Source organism: Trichoderma evansii (genome assembly GCF_050947405.1).
Source record: "Trichoderma evansii strain SZMC 28006 chromosome Unknown GGI43scaffold_11, whole genome shotgun sequence".
NCBI classification, from domain to species: domain Eukaryota; kingdom Fungi; phylum Ascomycota; class Sordariomycetes; order Hypocreales; family Hypocreaceae; genus Trichoderma; species Trichoderma evansii.
Genome location: NW_028145195.1, coordinates 640,564 through 655,568, shown reverse-complemented (window position 1 = coordinate 655,568; position 15,005 = coordinate 640,564). Strand labels below are relative to the sequence as shown.

The 15,005-nt window shown below is 50.4% G+C and overlaps 4 protein-coding genes across 4 annotated transcripts; 3 read left to right on the top strand and 1 right to left on the bottom strand.

The window, feature by feature from the left end:
* Positions 1–1,767: 1,767 nt before the first annotated feature.
* On the top strand, positions 1,768–3,357 carry GGI43DRAFT_57839 (globin-like protein). The gene has a single exon (XM_083210043.1). The coding sequence runs from the start codon at positions 1,911–1,913 to the stop codon at positions 3,258–3,260; it is 1,350 nt and encodes a 449-aa protein (XP_083060216.1). The 5' UTR covers positions 1,768–1,910; the 3' UTR covers positions 3,261–3,357.
* A 2,841-nt stretch (positions 3,358–6,198) lies between these two features.
* Positions 6,199–8,929, top strand: GGI43DRAFT_57120 (Zn(II)2Cys6 transcription factor). Its single transcript, XM_083210038.1, has 5 exons — positions 6,199–6,396; positions 6,607–6,625; positions 6,782–7,834; positions 7,897–8,118; positions 8,203–8,929. Exons 1-5 carry the CDS (start codon positions 6,324–6,326, stop codon positions 8,786–8,788), a joined length of 1,953 nt encoding a protein of 650 aa, XP_083060215.1. The 5' UTR covers positions 6,199–6,323; the 3' UTR covers positions 8,789–8,929.
* Positions 8,930–9,465: 536 nt separating this feature from the next.
* GGI43DRAFT_57304 (copper amine oxidase) lies at positions 9,466–12,589 on the top strand. Its single transcript, XM_083210040.1, has one exon. The coding sequence runs from the start codon at positions 10,165–10,167 to the stop codon at positions 12,169–12,171; it is 2,007 nt and encodes a 668-aa protein (XP_083060214.1). The 5' UTR covers positions 9,466–10,164; the 3' UTR covers positions 12,172–12,589.
* Position 12,590: 1 nt separating this feature from the next.
* GGI43DRAFT_57146 (amidase signature domain-containing protein) lies at positions 12,591–14,683 on the bottom strand. Its single transcript, XM_083210039.1, has 3 exons — positions 14,298–14,683; positions 13,727–14,170; positions 12,591–13,665 (listed from the first exon to the last, which is right to left on the bottom strand). Exons 1-3 carry the CDS (start codon positions 14,568–14,570, stop codon positions 12,748–12,750), a joined length of 1,635 nt encoding a protein of 544 aa, XP_083060213.1. The 5' UTR covers positions 14,571–14,683; the 3' UTR covers positions 12,591–12,747.
* Positions 14,684–15,005: the final 322 nt, after the last annotated feature.

Genomic DNA, 15,005 nt, shown 5'->3' with positions numbered 1-15,005 from the left:
CACCCATGCCCGGAGCGCGGAATGCGACGATACTGATGTGCCAAAATTCATAGGGTTTGACGCTTAGAAAATCGCCGAATGTTACCAAACGCTTGTACCCAAGGGCCTGTGTAGTATTGCTGGTGGATCAAAGTAGCAGCTGACGAGCCTCAAAGGGGGAAACACTCCCTAATGCTACCAGATGGCCCTGAGTATGTAGATAACTTGCCGCACAGGTAAGCACCACGCACACCCACCGTACCTTGTACGACTGGCTCCCTTGCGGGAAGATTATAAAGATTATAGGTATTAAGGGATTCTAGGGAGCTGTTCCATTATCCCAAGCCCTCGCAAACGCAAAGCGCCGCCCGTACGCGCAAGGGTTCAATACTCTGATAAATCGCGATGCTGTTCATGCAAAGAAGCACGGATGGCGGTCTTCTCCGTAGCGCGGCTGTGCTGTCCATGCCGAGGTGCTACCACTGCCGCTGCCGCTGGGAGCTGTCCGAAATGCTAGTCAGGACTAATACATACAGACTCTTAGTCTCGCCGTCTGTCATCCGCCAAAGTGCGGCCCGTGGTTGGTGGCAGACGAGTAGCGGCATCAAACCATGTGGATAGGGCTGGAGCCTCAGTCCCGGATACTACCATGTGTGTGCTTCTAGAAGCAGTTACTATCTGTCGGTATTACCACTAATACAGGTAAAGCTGCCAATTACAAGCAAGACGGAGCCCAATTTATCTGGTAAAAACTTACGAGGGGCATTAACCCGGAGAAGCCCTGGACGTCTCCTCGCTTTTTTCCTAGTCAAGCTCAAGATCTCTCCCAAAAGAATCACAATAGATGCTACTGCCGACCCTGCCCAAAGGATAAAATCCCATGATATTTCTCGGGGCTTAATTGGCCGCCCAATTCCCGGTTCTCGGCAAGTGACCTTGCATATTGCCCGCACAGCATACCAGGAACCAACGCGGGTCAAATAACCGGGAGTCATTGAGCCAAGAGAATTTTTTTATATCCCTCTGATGGCGTGTTATTTACGGCAAGTCTCCATTTTTAGTCGTTCGATTTTTCGGTCGCCCCAAAAGACTGGGGTCCCATTCTACGGAGGGCCTGATGCTATAGTTTAATTTGGGAGTGACAGAATCCCGGCAACATCACTTGCTCGCGTGCTTACCAGCCATTGTCCACTTTTTTTCTTTCCTTTTTGTCTCGGCTCTCTATACTCCTACCATCTTCCCAAGTTCCGACTCGCCAGAGCTCTCTCCATGGGTCTGAGGAAATAATGCGGGATGAGCGTACCTGTATTCTAGAACGGCCTAAGATTGGTGCTTTGTGAGCCATGGCTACGGAGTCAACCCCCCCTGTCTCGAATCATACGATTCACACGGTTTCGAAGCCTCCATCAACGGAGGTGTGGTCCAGAAAACGCGGTGACGTTTGTATAGCGAAAAGATGAGAAAGGGATTCAGATTTTTTCATTTTTTTCTCTTTTTTTCACTAGTTTCTGCCGGGATTGGCTGCAATTGCGGCACGAGTGCGGCCTTGGCCGGGTCATTACGGGGAGAAGACGAGACAAGTCGTATCATGACCTATTGCTTTTTTTTTTTTCTTCTCCCCAACAAAGCCAGGGACCGTCTCTGAAAACTTTTCTTATAGATAAACGACTCTGTGCCCGTCCGTCCCCGGAATCTTGGAATCTTTCTTTCTCCGCATATATAACCATATAACCTTGATTTGCCACTGCTGTTTGTTTCCTTCGGAGTACTTCTATTGTCTTTCCTTCTTTAAGTTTCTGTCGTGTGTAGTGCTTGATACTTTTGAAAATATTTTATTATATCTTCTTGTACTATACCATCTACCCTTGACTTGACTTGAAGCAGCTGTATCAAACACTCTCAACTACTCTCAACTACTCCCAACTCAGACAATGTCCTTGACTGCCCAGCAGGTCAAGCTGGTTAGGGAAACTATCCCAGCCCTGACCGAACATGGCGAGCTCATTGCAAGCACCTTTTACGGCAACATGCTGAGAGCTCACCCCGAGCTCAATGACTACTTCAACACAGTCAACATGGCCAACGGCCGTCAACCCAGAGCACTGATTGCCATCATCCTCAGCTTCGCCAACAACATCACCCAAATCACCGAGCTGGTCCCTAAAATGGAGCGCATGTGCCAAAAGCACTGCTCGCTGGGGATCCTACCCGAACACTATGACATCGTGGGCAAGTATCTCATCGCCGCCTTTGGAGAAATCCTCGGCCCGGCCATGACCCCTTCAGTTCAGATTGCCTGGAACAAGGCATACTGGGTGCTTGCAAAGATGCTCATCGGGCGAGAGGCTCAGCTGTATAGCGACTGGCAGCACTGGCAAGGCTGGCGACGCTTCCGCATCCAGCAAAAGGTGGAAGAATCCGACGACACGTACTCGTACTACCTGGTTCCCGAGGATGGCAAGCTTCTGCCATCATTTATGCCGGGCCAGTACGTCTCGGTGCGTGTGATGGTGCCGGAGATTGGATACTGGCAGAACAGACAGTACTCTCTGAGCGAGCAGCCAAAACAAGAATACTATCGCATCACCATCAAGCGTGATCGAGGAGCGCAAAAGGTTTCCCAGCCGAGCTATCTGTGGTCTTCGTATGGCTCGCATCCCGGCATCGTCTCCAACATCATCATCGACCAGAAGAATGTTGGTGACATTATCGAACTCACCCACCCTGCTGGCGAATTCTTCCTCGACACGTACAACACTGCCAACGCACCGCTCGTGCTGCTGTCGGCCGGCGTTGGCGTCACCCCCATGGTGTCCATCCTCAACTCCGTCATCGAGAAGCAGCCCAGCAGACCGATTTCCTGGATTCAAGGCTCTCGAGACTCGGTCCCCTTCTACCTGCATGTTCGAAAAATCGCCCGTGACAGACCTACTATGAAGGTCAACATCTTCAAGACGCAGCTCGCGGATTCCGACCTAGCAGGTATCACGTACGACCACGACGCCAAGATTGATCTGGCAAAGGTTCACAGGGAGGATCTGTGGCTGGATAATTCGGCTACTGAGTATTTCGTCTGCGGCCCGGAGCAATTCATGATGGAGATGGCGAGGCGCTTAAGAGAGTTTGGTGTGAATAGCGGCAGAATCAAGCTGGAGCTGTTTAGCACTGGCGATACAGAATTCCAGGTCGATGCTCTGAGCATTGCGTCTGGACGGTCGTTGGCTACACCGAGATCTGGAGTAGCATCCGGGGCGGCATCTACAAATAGCGGCAGCGATTAGAAAAAGACGACAAAGACATTCTTGCTGTTTGGAGACAGTAACGACAACAACAAAACAGATTGCATATACACATATACTTTTATACACGCACTTAACGCACGCAAACAACGAAATTTAATAAGGTCAAATTGGAGCATAGAGGGTAGAAAACCGGGCAACATGGAAAGGAACTTTTTTGATTGGGAAGGATGGCATGATTTTTTTTATATACGACTATGTTGAACATATTTATATATACATATACAGATACAATATGAAAAGAGAGGCTGGCGGGAAAAAAGAGAAATTTTTGGAATCTTGTATTGTTTTTTTTTTTTTTTTTTTTTTTTTTTAACTTGAATGGTAGCTGGGAAAGATTGAGCATAAAGATATGTTTTAATACACAATTTCTTCTCCTTTACAGATCTATATGTACGTACGTATTAGAATTGAATAATAGAGACATGATACATCACTCTTTTATCTTATCAGTCGTGACTTTCACGTCCATCTCTGCCAAACTCTTGCATTTCCCCTTTGAATTCCTCGCAGCATCGCTTATCTAGTCCCACTGGACGCGTGGATACACATGTAGAAGAACAGTCACATGCAGCTTGTCCTCGTGCCTTGCTTTGCTATAAACACGAGATGTTATACTCCATCACCGTTGGCTAGTTGGCTCCTTGTAGCGGTCTAGCCTCTCTCTCTTCCTTCTAGGGCGATTTACAAGTTTCATGACGGATCCTTCATCCTTGACGGTGGACCTCTGCCGCCTGTCCTTAATCAAGCTTGTTCTGGGAGGAGCCGTGCCCTCGGGGAAGACTCCCTAGCTGTCGATCTTCCATATTTGGCGCTTCTTTGGGTCTTTCAAAAGGGGATTCTGGCGAATGAGAGATGGAGTCGTCTATAGACTATAGACGCGGCAAGGTTAGCACGCATAAGCTCTCTGAACGCTTTGAGCAGTCATCATGGGCTCATTGCCTCTTTGAGGATTTGATTTCCTTGAGCAATTTCATCTTGATATGCCTTCTTCACTCAAACAGCAATCCACAAAGCAAAGTCTGGCCATTTCCATGGCCTCGGTTGCGGCCAAATGCTTCTTCAGGCGTCCCAGCTCCACTTTTGCTCCCCCATATAGTAGCGTAGCATTGGAATAGTCACAATCAACAGCTAGAGCTGAACAGTGTCTCTGCTGAAAAGCCTCCTTCGTACCTTGGCCAATTACAGTAGCTCCGCCATCACAATGTGATTGTTCTCGCATCTCTGCGCTGCAACTCGCGCTGCAACGATGGAGGAGGAGCGAGCACAAGCGAGAATATTAGTCAGCGGCAATCCTTCATCGCTCTACTCCGTACTCTACAGGGGCATTCCATGTTAGTGATTTTGAACAATGCACGCGATACAAGCAAGCGGCTGTAACATTGGTGCACAAAAGCCCTACACCATCCATTCGCTCTTAACACCGAGCACAGTTTGGCTGAATAATGAGTGTGCCCTCCAAAAAGTGCTGGATCAACAAGGGTTGCATTCCCCTTCCCACTTCGCATGAATATGACTTGTGATAGCTTCTTTTCTCCTGCATGCATGCAGTTGGCTCTAGCAGAATTTGCCGAATAGACAGGCAGGTATCCCATTCCATTCCAGGTATTTGTTTGAGCAGGCGAGTTGCTGTTTTGGGATAAAATGCAGGGCGTATCGGGCTTTTCGGGTATTATACAGCTATCCAGAGGAGACGAGGACGTGGTGCCTGCGGAGTTAGCTACGCGAGTCGGATGCCTCAATACGATATGCAGATGGATATTATGCATATCGACTCAAAGGGGAAGTGAAACTGACTCGTAGTTGTTCGCCATCACCGAGGCGTCATTCTTTTGACAGGCAGAGCTAAAATCGAGCTGTCAACGTCCAGGTCTTTCTTTAGTCTCATACCCACTCTCCCCGAGTAGTCTCGTCGGTAGGGCGATTCTTGGCGCCTTCGCGGACGCCTCCCGTCAGCACTTTCAGCGCGTCCATCAGCAGCCTAATAGTATTAACTCCATAACGGGTATCGGCAAATCGTTTTGTGCTTTTCTGGCTGTCAAGATTGCACCTAGTAGCAGATTCTAGACTGTGGGTTATTCCATGATAGGCGTCAGTCGGAGATCTACTCCGTGGAAGCCTGAGAGAAGAACCTTGGCGATGGGCAGACGGCGGGCGGATAGCTCGCCTCGACGCTGCTAATCATAAGCAGCGCTGCTAGTATGGAATACCACCATCGTAGAAATCTGACCAGTCCCTTTTTGCTTCACGTTTCGTGGTTTTGGTCTTGACAAAGCCGCTGACCACGGCCTACTACAGTACGAGCTGCCTAGCACAAATCCAAGGGCATCCTCTGGAGGTTTGCTGCTATTCGCCTCACCCCCTTTTTTTCCACCTCTTGGAAACTCGTGTCTCGCACACTCTTTCTCTTTCCTTCTCTCGACAATTCTGGCCTGTTGTGATTTTTTTCAATCATACCATGACTCCCGCCCCTATCCTTTTGTTTGCTCCCAGCAGGAATGGCTAATTGGACTGGCAAACAATCGGCACACTTACCCCGCGTCTCTCTCTAATCTCGTACTCACGTTTTCATCGCTATCTTTCGCTCTTTCATAATTTTTGGGGGTCCCTAGCCAGGTCCAGGCTTTATGCTGATCAGGAAGAAAGCTTCCAAATCCTTGCGCGCGCGGCCTGAGCGTCAACTGTTTCTCTTTTCCGCCATTTCGCAGGACACCAACCCCGGCAGATTTTCTCCTCAATTCATTCAAGGACACTTTTTTCTTTACCGCCAGTGTGTAGCATTTTATCTTCTTTAAGCAAGCGATATTGAAAGCTGCCTTTGATATTAGCTTTTTCTTCCCTTCTTTATAATTTTTAGCATGTCTTGAATCCGCTTCGTCCTATTTTTACCGATTTTTTCTTTTCTTCTCTTGAGACTCAACCGTTGTTTTGTAATACGCAATCTGCAGCCACAAAAGGCTTGGCGAGAGATCAGACGGGTTGACTGCATGGAAGACCGGTGAACATCTTGGACGCTTCATTCTGCCAATTTGTCCGCGACTCGTCATGGCACGCAGAGTCAGGAAGACGCCGTGGAGTCGCACAGGATGCAGCACTTGCAAACGTAGGAGAAAGAAGTGTGAGTTTTTCGCCCGTTTATTTTAGCTCCAGTCCAGCTCCAAGCTCCAGGCTCTAAACTCCGAGTGGGCGGGCCTCCTTGGGGAAGATCTCGACGGCTCTCGCGGGCTCTCGTGGGTGTCGGACACCTGAGAGAGGCGGAGAGACATGGAGAGAGACAAGTGAGAGACAAGAGATGAGATAGCTGACTTGACCCTTTCAAACTTTGCAGGTGATGGCCAGAAACCAAAGTAAGTCGACATGTTGCGTCGAAGAAGTTGTCAACTACCCCAGAGGATTCTAGCCCCGACTTTGCCGCCCGTACTACGATGATTCTTACGGTTTTGGGCATTTATAAATAGATTTTTTTTAAACAAGAAAACCCACTAACGGCACGGCGTTTATAGATGTCAGACATGTCTCCGGCTAGGCCTTGAGTGCGTGCAGTTTGACATATTTTGTCCCATCAACGTCGTCACGCCAACACGCGATTCTCGGCCGACCAGAGTGACGGACAGCGAGGATCAGGACGATTCGAACCACTCGAGCCCATCCTCGTCAGGTTCGGGCGATGATGCAGATGTCTCCAGCAATGCGGCGGAGTCGTCGCCAGCATCATCATCGTCGTCTGTGGCGTTGATCCCGGCAACGACAACGTGGAGACACTCAGAGCTGATGCTACTGGACTCCTCCCCATCATCATCATCATCCTCATCATCATCATTATCACCGGTGTACAACCAACAGCAGATCGTCTTCCGCACTCGCGGCAGCGCATCGGCCATGCGGCACGGGCCGCCGTCGATGACAGGGCCAGTGCCAGCACTGTCTGCTTTCTCTTACCTGTCTACGAATCAATACTTTTTTCTGCAGTACTACCTGGAGCGGCTGAGTAATGTGCTGGTCAACGCCAATAGCGATTCTAACCCGCTCAAGTCGCTCATCTTGCCGCGCATCGCCTCGTCGAATCTGCTGCTGGACGCTATCTGCGCCACGGCCTCGTTGCACCGGTCCAGCGCCTCTGCTGCAGAGCGATCAGCGTATTCGAACGTGGCGACGCGCTACTACGTTCGTGTGTTGTCTGCCGTGCGCGATTTGATTCCCCAAGTGACCAATTCGAGGTCAAAGTCGTTAAAATCGGGCAGCAATGGCGGCGTGATGATGATATCTAATGGAGAATCAAGTCCTAGCAGCAGCAAAGGCAGTAGGAACAATAAGAACGGCAACAAGAATAGCAACAAGAGCCACAAGAACAAGAAGAAGCCGGCGGCTGGTGTCGAGGATATCGAAATGGCCGAAATGGCCATCCTGGCGTCCATCTTCCTCTGCAAGTACGAGATTATCAAGGACGGCGTGGAGAGCTGGCGCCTCCATCTGAAAGGCATCGAATCGCTTTGCCGGTCACTGAGCGCAGAGCAGACTGCTTCCATGTCTAATACGCTGGTCTATGTTCGTAGCTTGTATGTTGCCGACTCTGATGATGATGACTATGAATATCAATATGGCTAACACGGGTTTGTAGCATGTCGTATCATAAAAACATTGCGCGCATCACCGAATATGCGCCGCATTCGACAGACGAAGAGTTTGAGCACGAGCCGTTCGAACTTGGCAAGCTGTTCCCCGTAGACCCGTACATGGGATTCTCCCAGAGTCTCATCATTCTGCTGGGCCGGGTAAACAACCTGTTGGTGATTAACACGAGAGACGGGCCGCACGAGCTGAGGCGAGAAATAGAGACAATGTATGTGAAGAGCCTTCAACTTCCCAGCTTGTAGATGTTGTTGCTTCTGTTGTTGCTTCCTGACTGACTCCTTATGTTCAACAGATTGAGCTTGCTTGCTAGGAGAAGCTGGGACGCAGACCGCTTCGCTATTCCCGAAGGCATGGGCATGTCGACGATTGAAAACTCGACCACCATCGCTGAGGCGTACTATTGTGCCGTCATTGCCTGTATCCATGCCGTGCTCGAGGTTGTAGCCGAGAGAGAAGCCGCAGCCGTGGTCTCACCCATGTCCATGACTGAGGAACAGCTCCAGTTTGGGTCTCCTCCGTTCCAGTCTCCATCACCGCCCTTTATCGACTGGGAATCCCTGCACGCCCTTCTTCCTATAGCTAAAGCTGAGGCTCTAACGGAATGCCTTGCTGGTATAGCACGAGTGCCGCTTGGAGCGCCGGAGGAAGCTGGCCTCTTACCGCTGCTGTTCATTGTAGCGTGTGAGACGACTCGAGAGGATCAAGCGCAAGAGGCTCTGCTAAGAGTCGAGGCTCTAGGAAGTCACATTGGACTAGGAAACGTGCGATGCGCGAGCGACTTGCTGAAGGAGGTGTGGCTGAGGCGGTCGACGCAGCGAGACTTTCATGATTGGCGAGGACTATTGGCGCAACTGCAGTGGGATCTAATCATCACTTGAGGAACTCTCTAAGCTACATAGAATTGGTTTCTGTGTAGTGGCCCCTTCATCATCATCATTTCCATCTTCACCAACATCTCATCATTCACGATTGGCGTGAGAGAGAGGTATGGAGAAGAATAGGAGAAGAAACATGGCGCGTTTTCCATCTAAAATGATGTCTTTCGTTGCTCGTCTTTTGCTTGCTCGATATCTTCGTTTCGGCTTTCTTAGCTCGTTTTTGCTCGGTCTGGTATTCTCATCGTCCGCTATCGGTTCGCTATTATTCGTTCTGGAGCTGTTCTAGAGCTCCATGATTAATTGATTTATGGTATATACATAGCATCTCATGGGGCGCACACGAAATGGAGGATATGGCGTTATGTCGTAGCTATAGAGATAGCTACAAAAAATGAAGAAATTTAGCCAAAATCGGTAAATCCCTGAGAATTTCATCATCAGATAGCAACAAAAAAAATGGGGATCTTAAGCTTTCTTTTAGCTTGTCACACTTAGTTCAATGGAGTTTGGCCCACAGAATGATAATGGAGAACGGTTAGTGCTGTCTCCACGTTTTTGATTCCGAGAAAGTAGCGCCATTTTGCTTTGTTCAAGAAGTTGTAGAACTGCAAAGATGAGCCAAACCAGCAGCAGTGAAAAGAAGACAAAACAAATATGTAGAAGAACAATGCTGAAAAGGAGATTAATAAGAAAAAAAGAGAGAAGAAAACCCCCACAGCGGGAACTTTAGTGCGCGTATCTTTGGCCCAAACGGGTCACGGAAAGGATAGCGGAGTGCGAGTGCGGCACAGTACAGCTATTTTGGGAAAGCAAACCTCCGCATTTTTTGCTGTTGGTTTCTTATGGGTAAACGGACAATCATTGTGGCTGCTGGTGTGTTGTTTCCGATTCGGGAAGTTCAGGCGTAACTTGTACCTTAGCTGGCGAAGATATGACGGTTGATCTGATGCTAGCAGCATGATATACTTTCACTCTGCGGTACTAGCGGGTGCCAAGGCTAAGGACCGCATAGTACGAGCAATGGAGCAATGCCACGACATACTTCCTGCGTGCCACAACCGCCGATACAGGGCCTTAGAATGTGGCAGATAAGAGCATGGTTGGTATAAGATGTCGGCCGGCCCCCTTCTCGATCCATCGAACCCTGGGCACCTGTCACCTTCGGAGGGTTTCTGACTCGTCATCTTGGATCTCGGCTTCGTTACAGACCTTAGAGCGGTATATGAGACATCCTTGCTGAACAATAGTACCTAAACGCCATAGTGTTAGCACAGGGGTTATACTATTACTATTCATAACCACCGTTGATGATACACCATACTGAAGGATAGAGAGAAAGAAAGAAAGAAAACAGACCTTGAGAGTATCTCACCACAATGTCTCACCACCATCCTTTCGATCCCATTCGTCCCGACGAAATCTCTCTGGCCACAGCCATCCTCAAAGCCTCCCTCCCAGGCGTCAATCTTCGCTTCAAGGTCATCGACGTCAAGGAACCCATCAAGAAGGATGTCATCCCCTATATTGAGGCCGAGAGGACAGGCCAGCCGCTCCCCCCACCACCTCCACGTCTGCTGTACAGCTACTTACACCGACTGGACACCCACGCTTTCCTCAAGGCCGTCATCAACGTAGACACCAAGGCCGTCATTTCCCTCAAGGAGCTGCCGAGCCATATCCAGGGCCCTGTCGATGTCGACGAGATGATTGGCCTGGAAACGGTCTGCCTGCAGCACCCCAGAGTCATTGAGGAGATCGGCAAGCTGCAGCTGCCGGAGGGTGTCACCGTCTGTACAGACCCTTGGATCTACGGCACCGACGATGAGAAGGAAAACCGCCGCCTGGTGCAGTTCTACATGTTCATTGTGCCCGTGAATCATCCGCAGTCGAACCACTACTCACTACCGTGTGCCTTTTCCCCTGTACTGGACGCCAACACTGGCGAGCTCGTCCGTATTGACTACCTCCCCACAGGAGGGGACCACAACACCACTGAAACGCAGCCGTGGAAGCCTGTCAAGGCCGTCGAATACGCTCACGACCTCATCGAGACCCCGTTGAGACATGATCTCAAGCCATTGATTGTGCAGCAGCCTGAGGGCCCCTCGTTCTCTCTGGACGGCCACCTTGTACAGTGGCAGAAATGGCGGTTCCGCGTCGGCTTCAACTACCGTGAAGGTCTGGTGCTATACAACCTCACCTTTGACGGCCGCAATGTCTTTTACCGCCTGTCGCTGTCCGAGATGACGGTGCCTTACGGTGATCCACGACGACCCTTTCACCGTAAGCAGGCCTTTGATGTGGGAGACGTTGGATTGGGCATCACCTGCAACCAGCTCAGCTTGGGGTGCGATTGTCTAGGCCACATCAAGTACTTTGACGGCTTTCGGATCGATTCTCAAGGCCGACCAGTGCATCTTCAAAATGTCATCTGCCTTCACGAACAAGATGCGGGTATCCTCCACAAGCACACCAACTACCGTAACGGCCAAGCCACCGTTGTACGAAACCGCCAGCTGGTGGTGCAAATGATCTGCACCGTGTCCAACTACGAGTACATCTTTGCCTGGGTGCTTGATCAGGCTGGCGGCATCGAGTTCGAGATTCGTGCTACGGGCATCTTGTCAACCATCCCCATCGACGACAACGAGGGCCTGAAGCTGCCATTCTCGACACCCGTGGGCCCTGGCGTCTCAGCACCATATCACCAACACATCTTCAACCTGCGAGTCGACCCAGCCATTGACGGCTTCAACAACACGATTGTGTACGAGGATAGTGTGCCCCTGGTGCCTGAGAAGCACGGCATAGACGACCCCTACGGTGTTGGATACGTGGCCGAAACAACGGTTCTCGATCGGGCCGGCTTCGCTGATACCAATGTTGAGCTTGGTAGAGTCTTCAAGATCCGCAATGATAGCGTCATCAACGCCATCAGCCGCAAGCCTGTCGCCTACAAGGTGCAGACGGTGGCTAGCCAGCGTATGATTATGTCGTCTGGCTCATTCAATGCCCGTCGAGCGCGCTTCCACGAGCATCCCGTCTGGGTGACACGCTACCAAGACGACGAGCTTTTTGCTGCTGGCGAATTCACCAACCAGAGCCGTGAAAGCACTGGCGTGGATAAATGGGCGGCACGAGGCGATGACACTCAGAACCAAGACGTAGTGTTTTGGCACACATTTGCGTTGACGCATAACCCGAGGCCTGAAGACTTTCCTGTGATGCCAGTCGAGAGACTAAGCGTGCACTTTAAGCCAAACGGATTCCACGAGAAGAACCCGGCCTTGGATGTGCCAAGTTCGCAGCAAGCAGTGAACAAGTCGACGTTGGTGGAGGAGCTAGCGAATGCAGCGTGCTGTGCTGAACCTGTGCTGAACTAACGAACAAGTTGTAGGCATAGGGGCAGGATTCGAAATTGATGGAATAGGACTAAAAAAAATAACAGAAAGGGGGAGAAAGTGAATAGAGAAGGGGAATAAGAGAAGGAGGAAGCAGAAAGGGTAAATAAAGAGAAAGAGCAAGAGACAAAGAATAAGACGTGAAATATTAAGAACAGGTTACACAGGAAAGAAGCGGACAAGGAGAATCATGCCTGAGATATTGGAAAGATGGACATGAGATGAGGATGTCACGTGGTGGTTGAAAATCACGGCAACTCTCATCTTTTTGAGAAAAGCATTTAGTACTATGTAGAAGAGAAATAACAATGACTAGCGTTTGAATTGAAAGATTTTACAAGAAAATGGAGACAGAAGAATTCGTCGGATAAGAACTACTCCGGCACTCTAGATATCGTCACATGCAAGTATGAAACCAACACATTTATAGCCGCGGTTTTATAAAGATCAAGAAACAAATATGCATCGTGACCTCTGCTAAATAGTACTAGTAGAGACAGGTTATATCGACCAAACATCTATCTACACATCCATAGCGACGATGGAGACACTGCCCCTTTACTTGCCAAGCAATGCCTTCTCAATAATCTTCGAAGCCTGCAGCAACATCCTCTCGTGATACCGCTTTCCACAAACCTGAATTCCAATCGGCAATCCTTCAGCGTCCTCTGGGCTGTAAATCTCCCAGTAGTGCTTCTCCAGGTCGTTCTTGGGGGTGTACTCGCTCCTTAGCTCGGCGGCACTCGCGGCTCCTACAAGCTTGGCCGCTGGCATTGCCACTGCCGGATACTGCAGCAGATTCCAGATGGCCGTGTAGCCCCAGTATCGTGTAGCGCCGTGAGGTCCAGCCACGCTCGGGTATATAGGTGACAGCACGACGTCGACGTCGAATTGGTTCCAGTGGTCACTGTAGGCCTGGCGGTAGGCGTCACGAGCTTCCTTGAGGCCCTCGGGCGACGAAGCAACAGACTTTCGGCCCTTTTGGCACTCATTGATGATCCATTCTGTCAGGGGCAGCACAGCCTCGCCTCCCTTTTCGCAGATGGCACGAATGTTGGCACCGCCATCTTCAAAGTAGTTTGCGGCGATAATGTCCCATCCCTTGGCGTGATCCATGGGCGAAAACGACACGACCTGGACGTCGATAGCTTGTCGCAGTTTGTCGGCGACTTTTTGCAAGACTGCTCGCACGGGAGGCAGAGGCGACACCACGCCGTCATCAAGTAGGAGACCAACCTTGAGCGGGCGAGTCTCGTCCAGTTGACGACCCATGGAGGACGAAAAGATGCTACCGGGAATGAGGGAGACATCTTCAATCCAGGGGAGGGTGGACGAATAGGCCTTGCAGAAGAGCTCAAGATCACGAAGAGAGCGAGCAAAGGGGCCAAGAGTGCCGGCGATGGAGTCGTGGCCAGGCGTTGGGACGGTGACGCCAATGCCGCTGAAGCGACCAGGAGTGGGTTTGAAGCCGTAGAGCTATGATTGACCTCGTTAGCATGTTGCATTGTATCTTTATGGTATGATATCTCCAACTTACACCGTTAAAGGCCGCTGGCACGCGAATCGAGCCTCCAATGTCGCCTCCAATGCCCAGCACCGACGCATTCATGCCCATCAGCGCCGCCTCTCCTCCCGTGCTTCCTCCCGCCGTCAACTGGCGATTTCTGGGATTCACCGTCGTGCCATAGATGTTGTTAGACGTCTCTAGGTGCATGCCGGCCTGGGGCTGATTTGTGCGCGCAAAGACAACAGCACCCAGCTTGCGGAAGGTCTTGACAATAGCGGCATCGTCTTTGCTGGTGTTGTTGATCCAGGTGACGAAGCCCGCATTTGTCAGGTGAGATTTCACGCCGATCTGGTTCTTGAGAGAGAGGGGGATACCGTGGAGGGGGCCGATGAGGCGTCCAGTCATGGCGAGATGCTGGTCACAGGCTTCGGCATCGTAGATGGCTTCGGGGAGGAGTTCAGTGAGGCAATTTGTCTTGATTGTTTGAAGCCCAGGTTAGCTTTTGTTTTGCCCATTGTCAGGATAGAAAGAGCAGAGATTGAAAGGCGAGAGGTGGCGTGACATGACATGAAGAGAACACTGCAACAAAGTCAAAACTCACACATTGTTGCGCGATTGTTGCCCGCTTTCGAAACGCTGACAACAGCTCAACTGCGGTGATCTTCTTCGCCGCCAGCTTCTCCAACAGCGCCGTGGCATCGTAATCCTCCGTTAGCTGCAGCTCAGCGTCCGTCATGAGGTCGCTGGACCGCGGCACAGACGTGACATCTTGCGGAAGCGATGTTATCTGCGAAAGCGAAAATAGCACGCTCTTCTCGAGGGAGCCATCGCGCAGCGAGATGGCGAGGCGGATGTTGTCTTGAGATTCAGTCATGGCGAGGCTGAGAGAAAACGACAATGTTGGGTTAGCATTACAGTTGGTTCTTACAAATAAACAAAGGCAGGTGGTGAAGTAGAACAAGGGATGAGAAAAGAAAAGAAAAAGAAAAAACTGTACCTTGCATATGCTGTCAACTGCAATGTTATGCTGCTGTCAGTTGCCCCTCAGCTCTTTGTTTTGCTAGTGATATTATCATCACCACCATCGTCTCAATCCCACTTCACCCCTCAGTCCCCAAAAGTGGTAGGAGACAGGTACCTAATGAAAGTGGATCGATGCCCAACATGCATATACCAGAAACACCGGACAGGGTATTGAAGAAAAGTAGCATCACATATCGAATATCTGATGGAGAACCTTGCTTCAATCCCCTAGCGCATATGTTACCTCGTTGGGCATAGATCATCCTGCCGGTACTTCAAGCCGGTG

Coding starts and splice junctions, on each gene's coding strand:
- GGI43DRAFT_57120 (XM_083210038.1), top strand. CDS start 6,324: ATGGCACGCAGAGTCAGGAAGACGCCGTGGAGTCGCACAGGATGCAGC. Junction 7,835..7,896: donor CTGGTCTATGTTCGTAGCTT/GTATGTTGCCGA, acceptor ACGGGTTTGTAG/CATGTCGTATCATAAAAACA. Junction 8,119..8,202: donor AGGCGAGAAATAGAGACAAT/GTATGTGAAGAG, acceptor TATGTTCAACAG/ATTGAGCTTGCTTGCTAGGA.
- GGI43DRAFT_57304 (XM_083210040.1), top strand. CDS start 10,165: ATGTCTCACCACCATCCTTTCGATCCCATTCGTCCCGACGAAATCTCT.
- GGI43DRAFT_57839 (XM_083210043.1), top strand. CDS start 1,911: ATGTCCTTGACTGCCCAGCAGGTCAAGCTGGTTAGGGAAACTATCCCA.
- GGI43DRAFT_57146 (XM_083210039.1), bottom strand. CDS start 14,570: ATGACTGAATCTCAAGACAACATCCGCCTCGCCATCTCGCTGCGCGAT. Junction 14,171..14,297: donor CAACAATCGCGCAACAATGT/GTGAGTTTTGAC, acceptor CAAACAATCAAG/ACAAATTGCCTCACTGAACT. Junction 13,666..13,726: donor TGCCAGCGGCCTTTAACGGT/GTAAGTTGGAGA, acceptor GGTCAATCATAG/CTCTACGGCTTCAAACCCAC.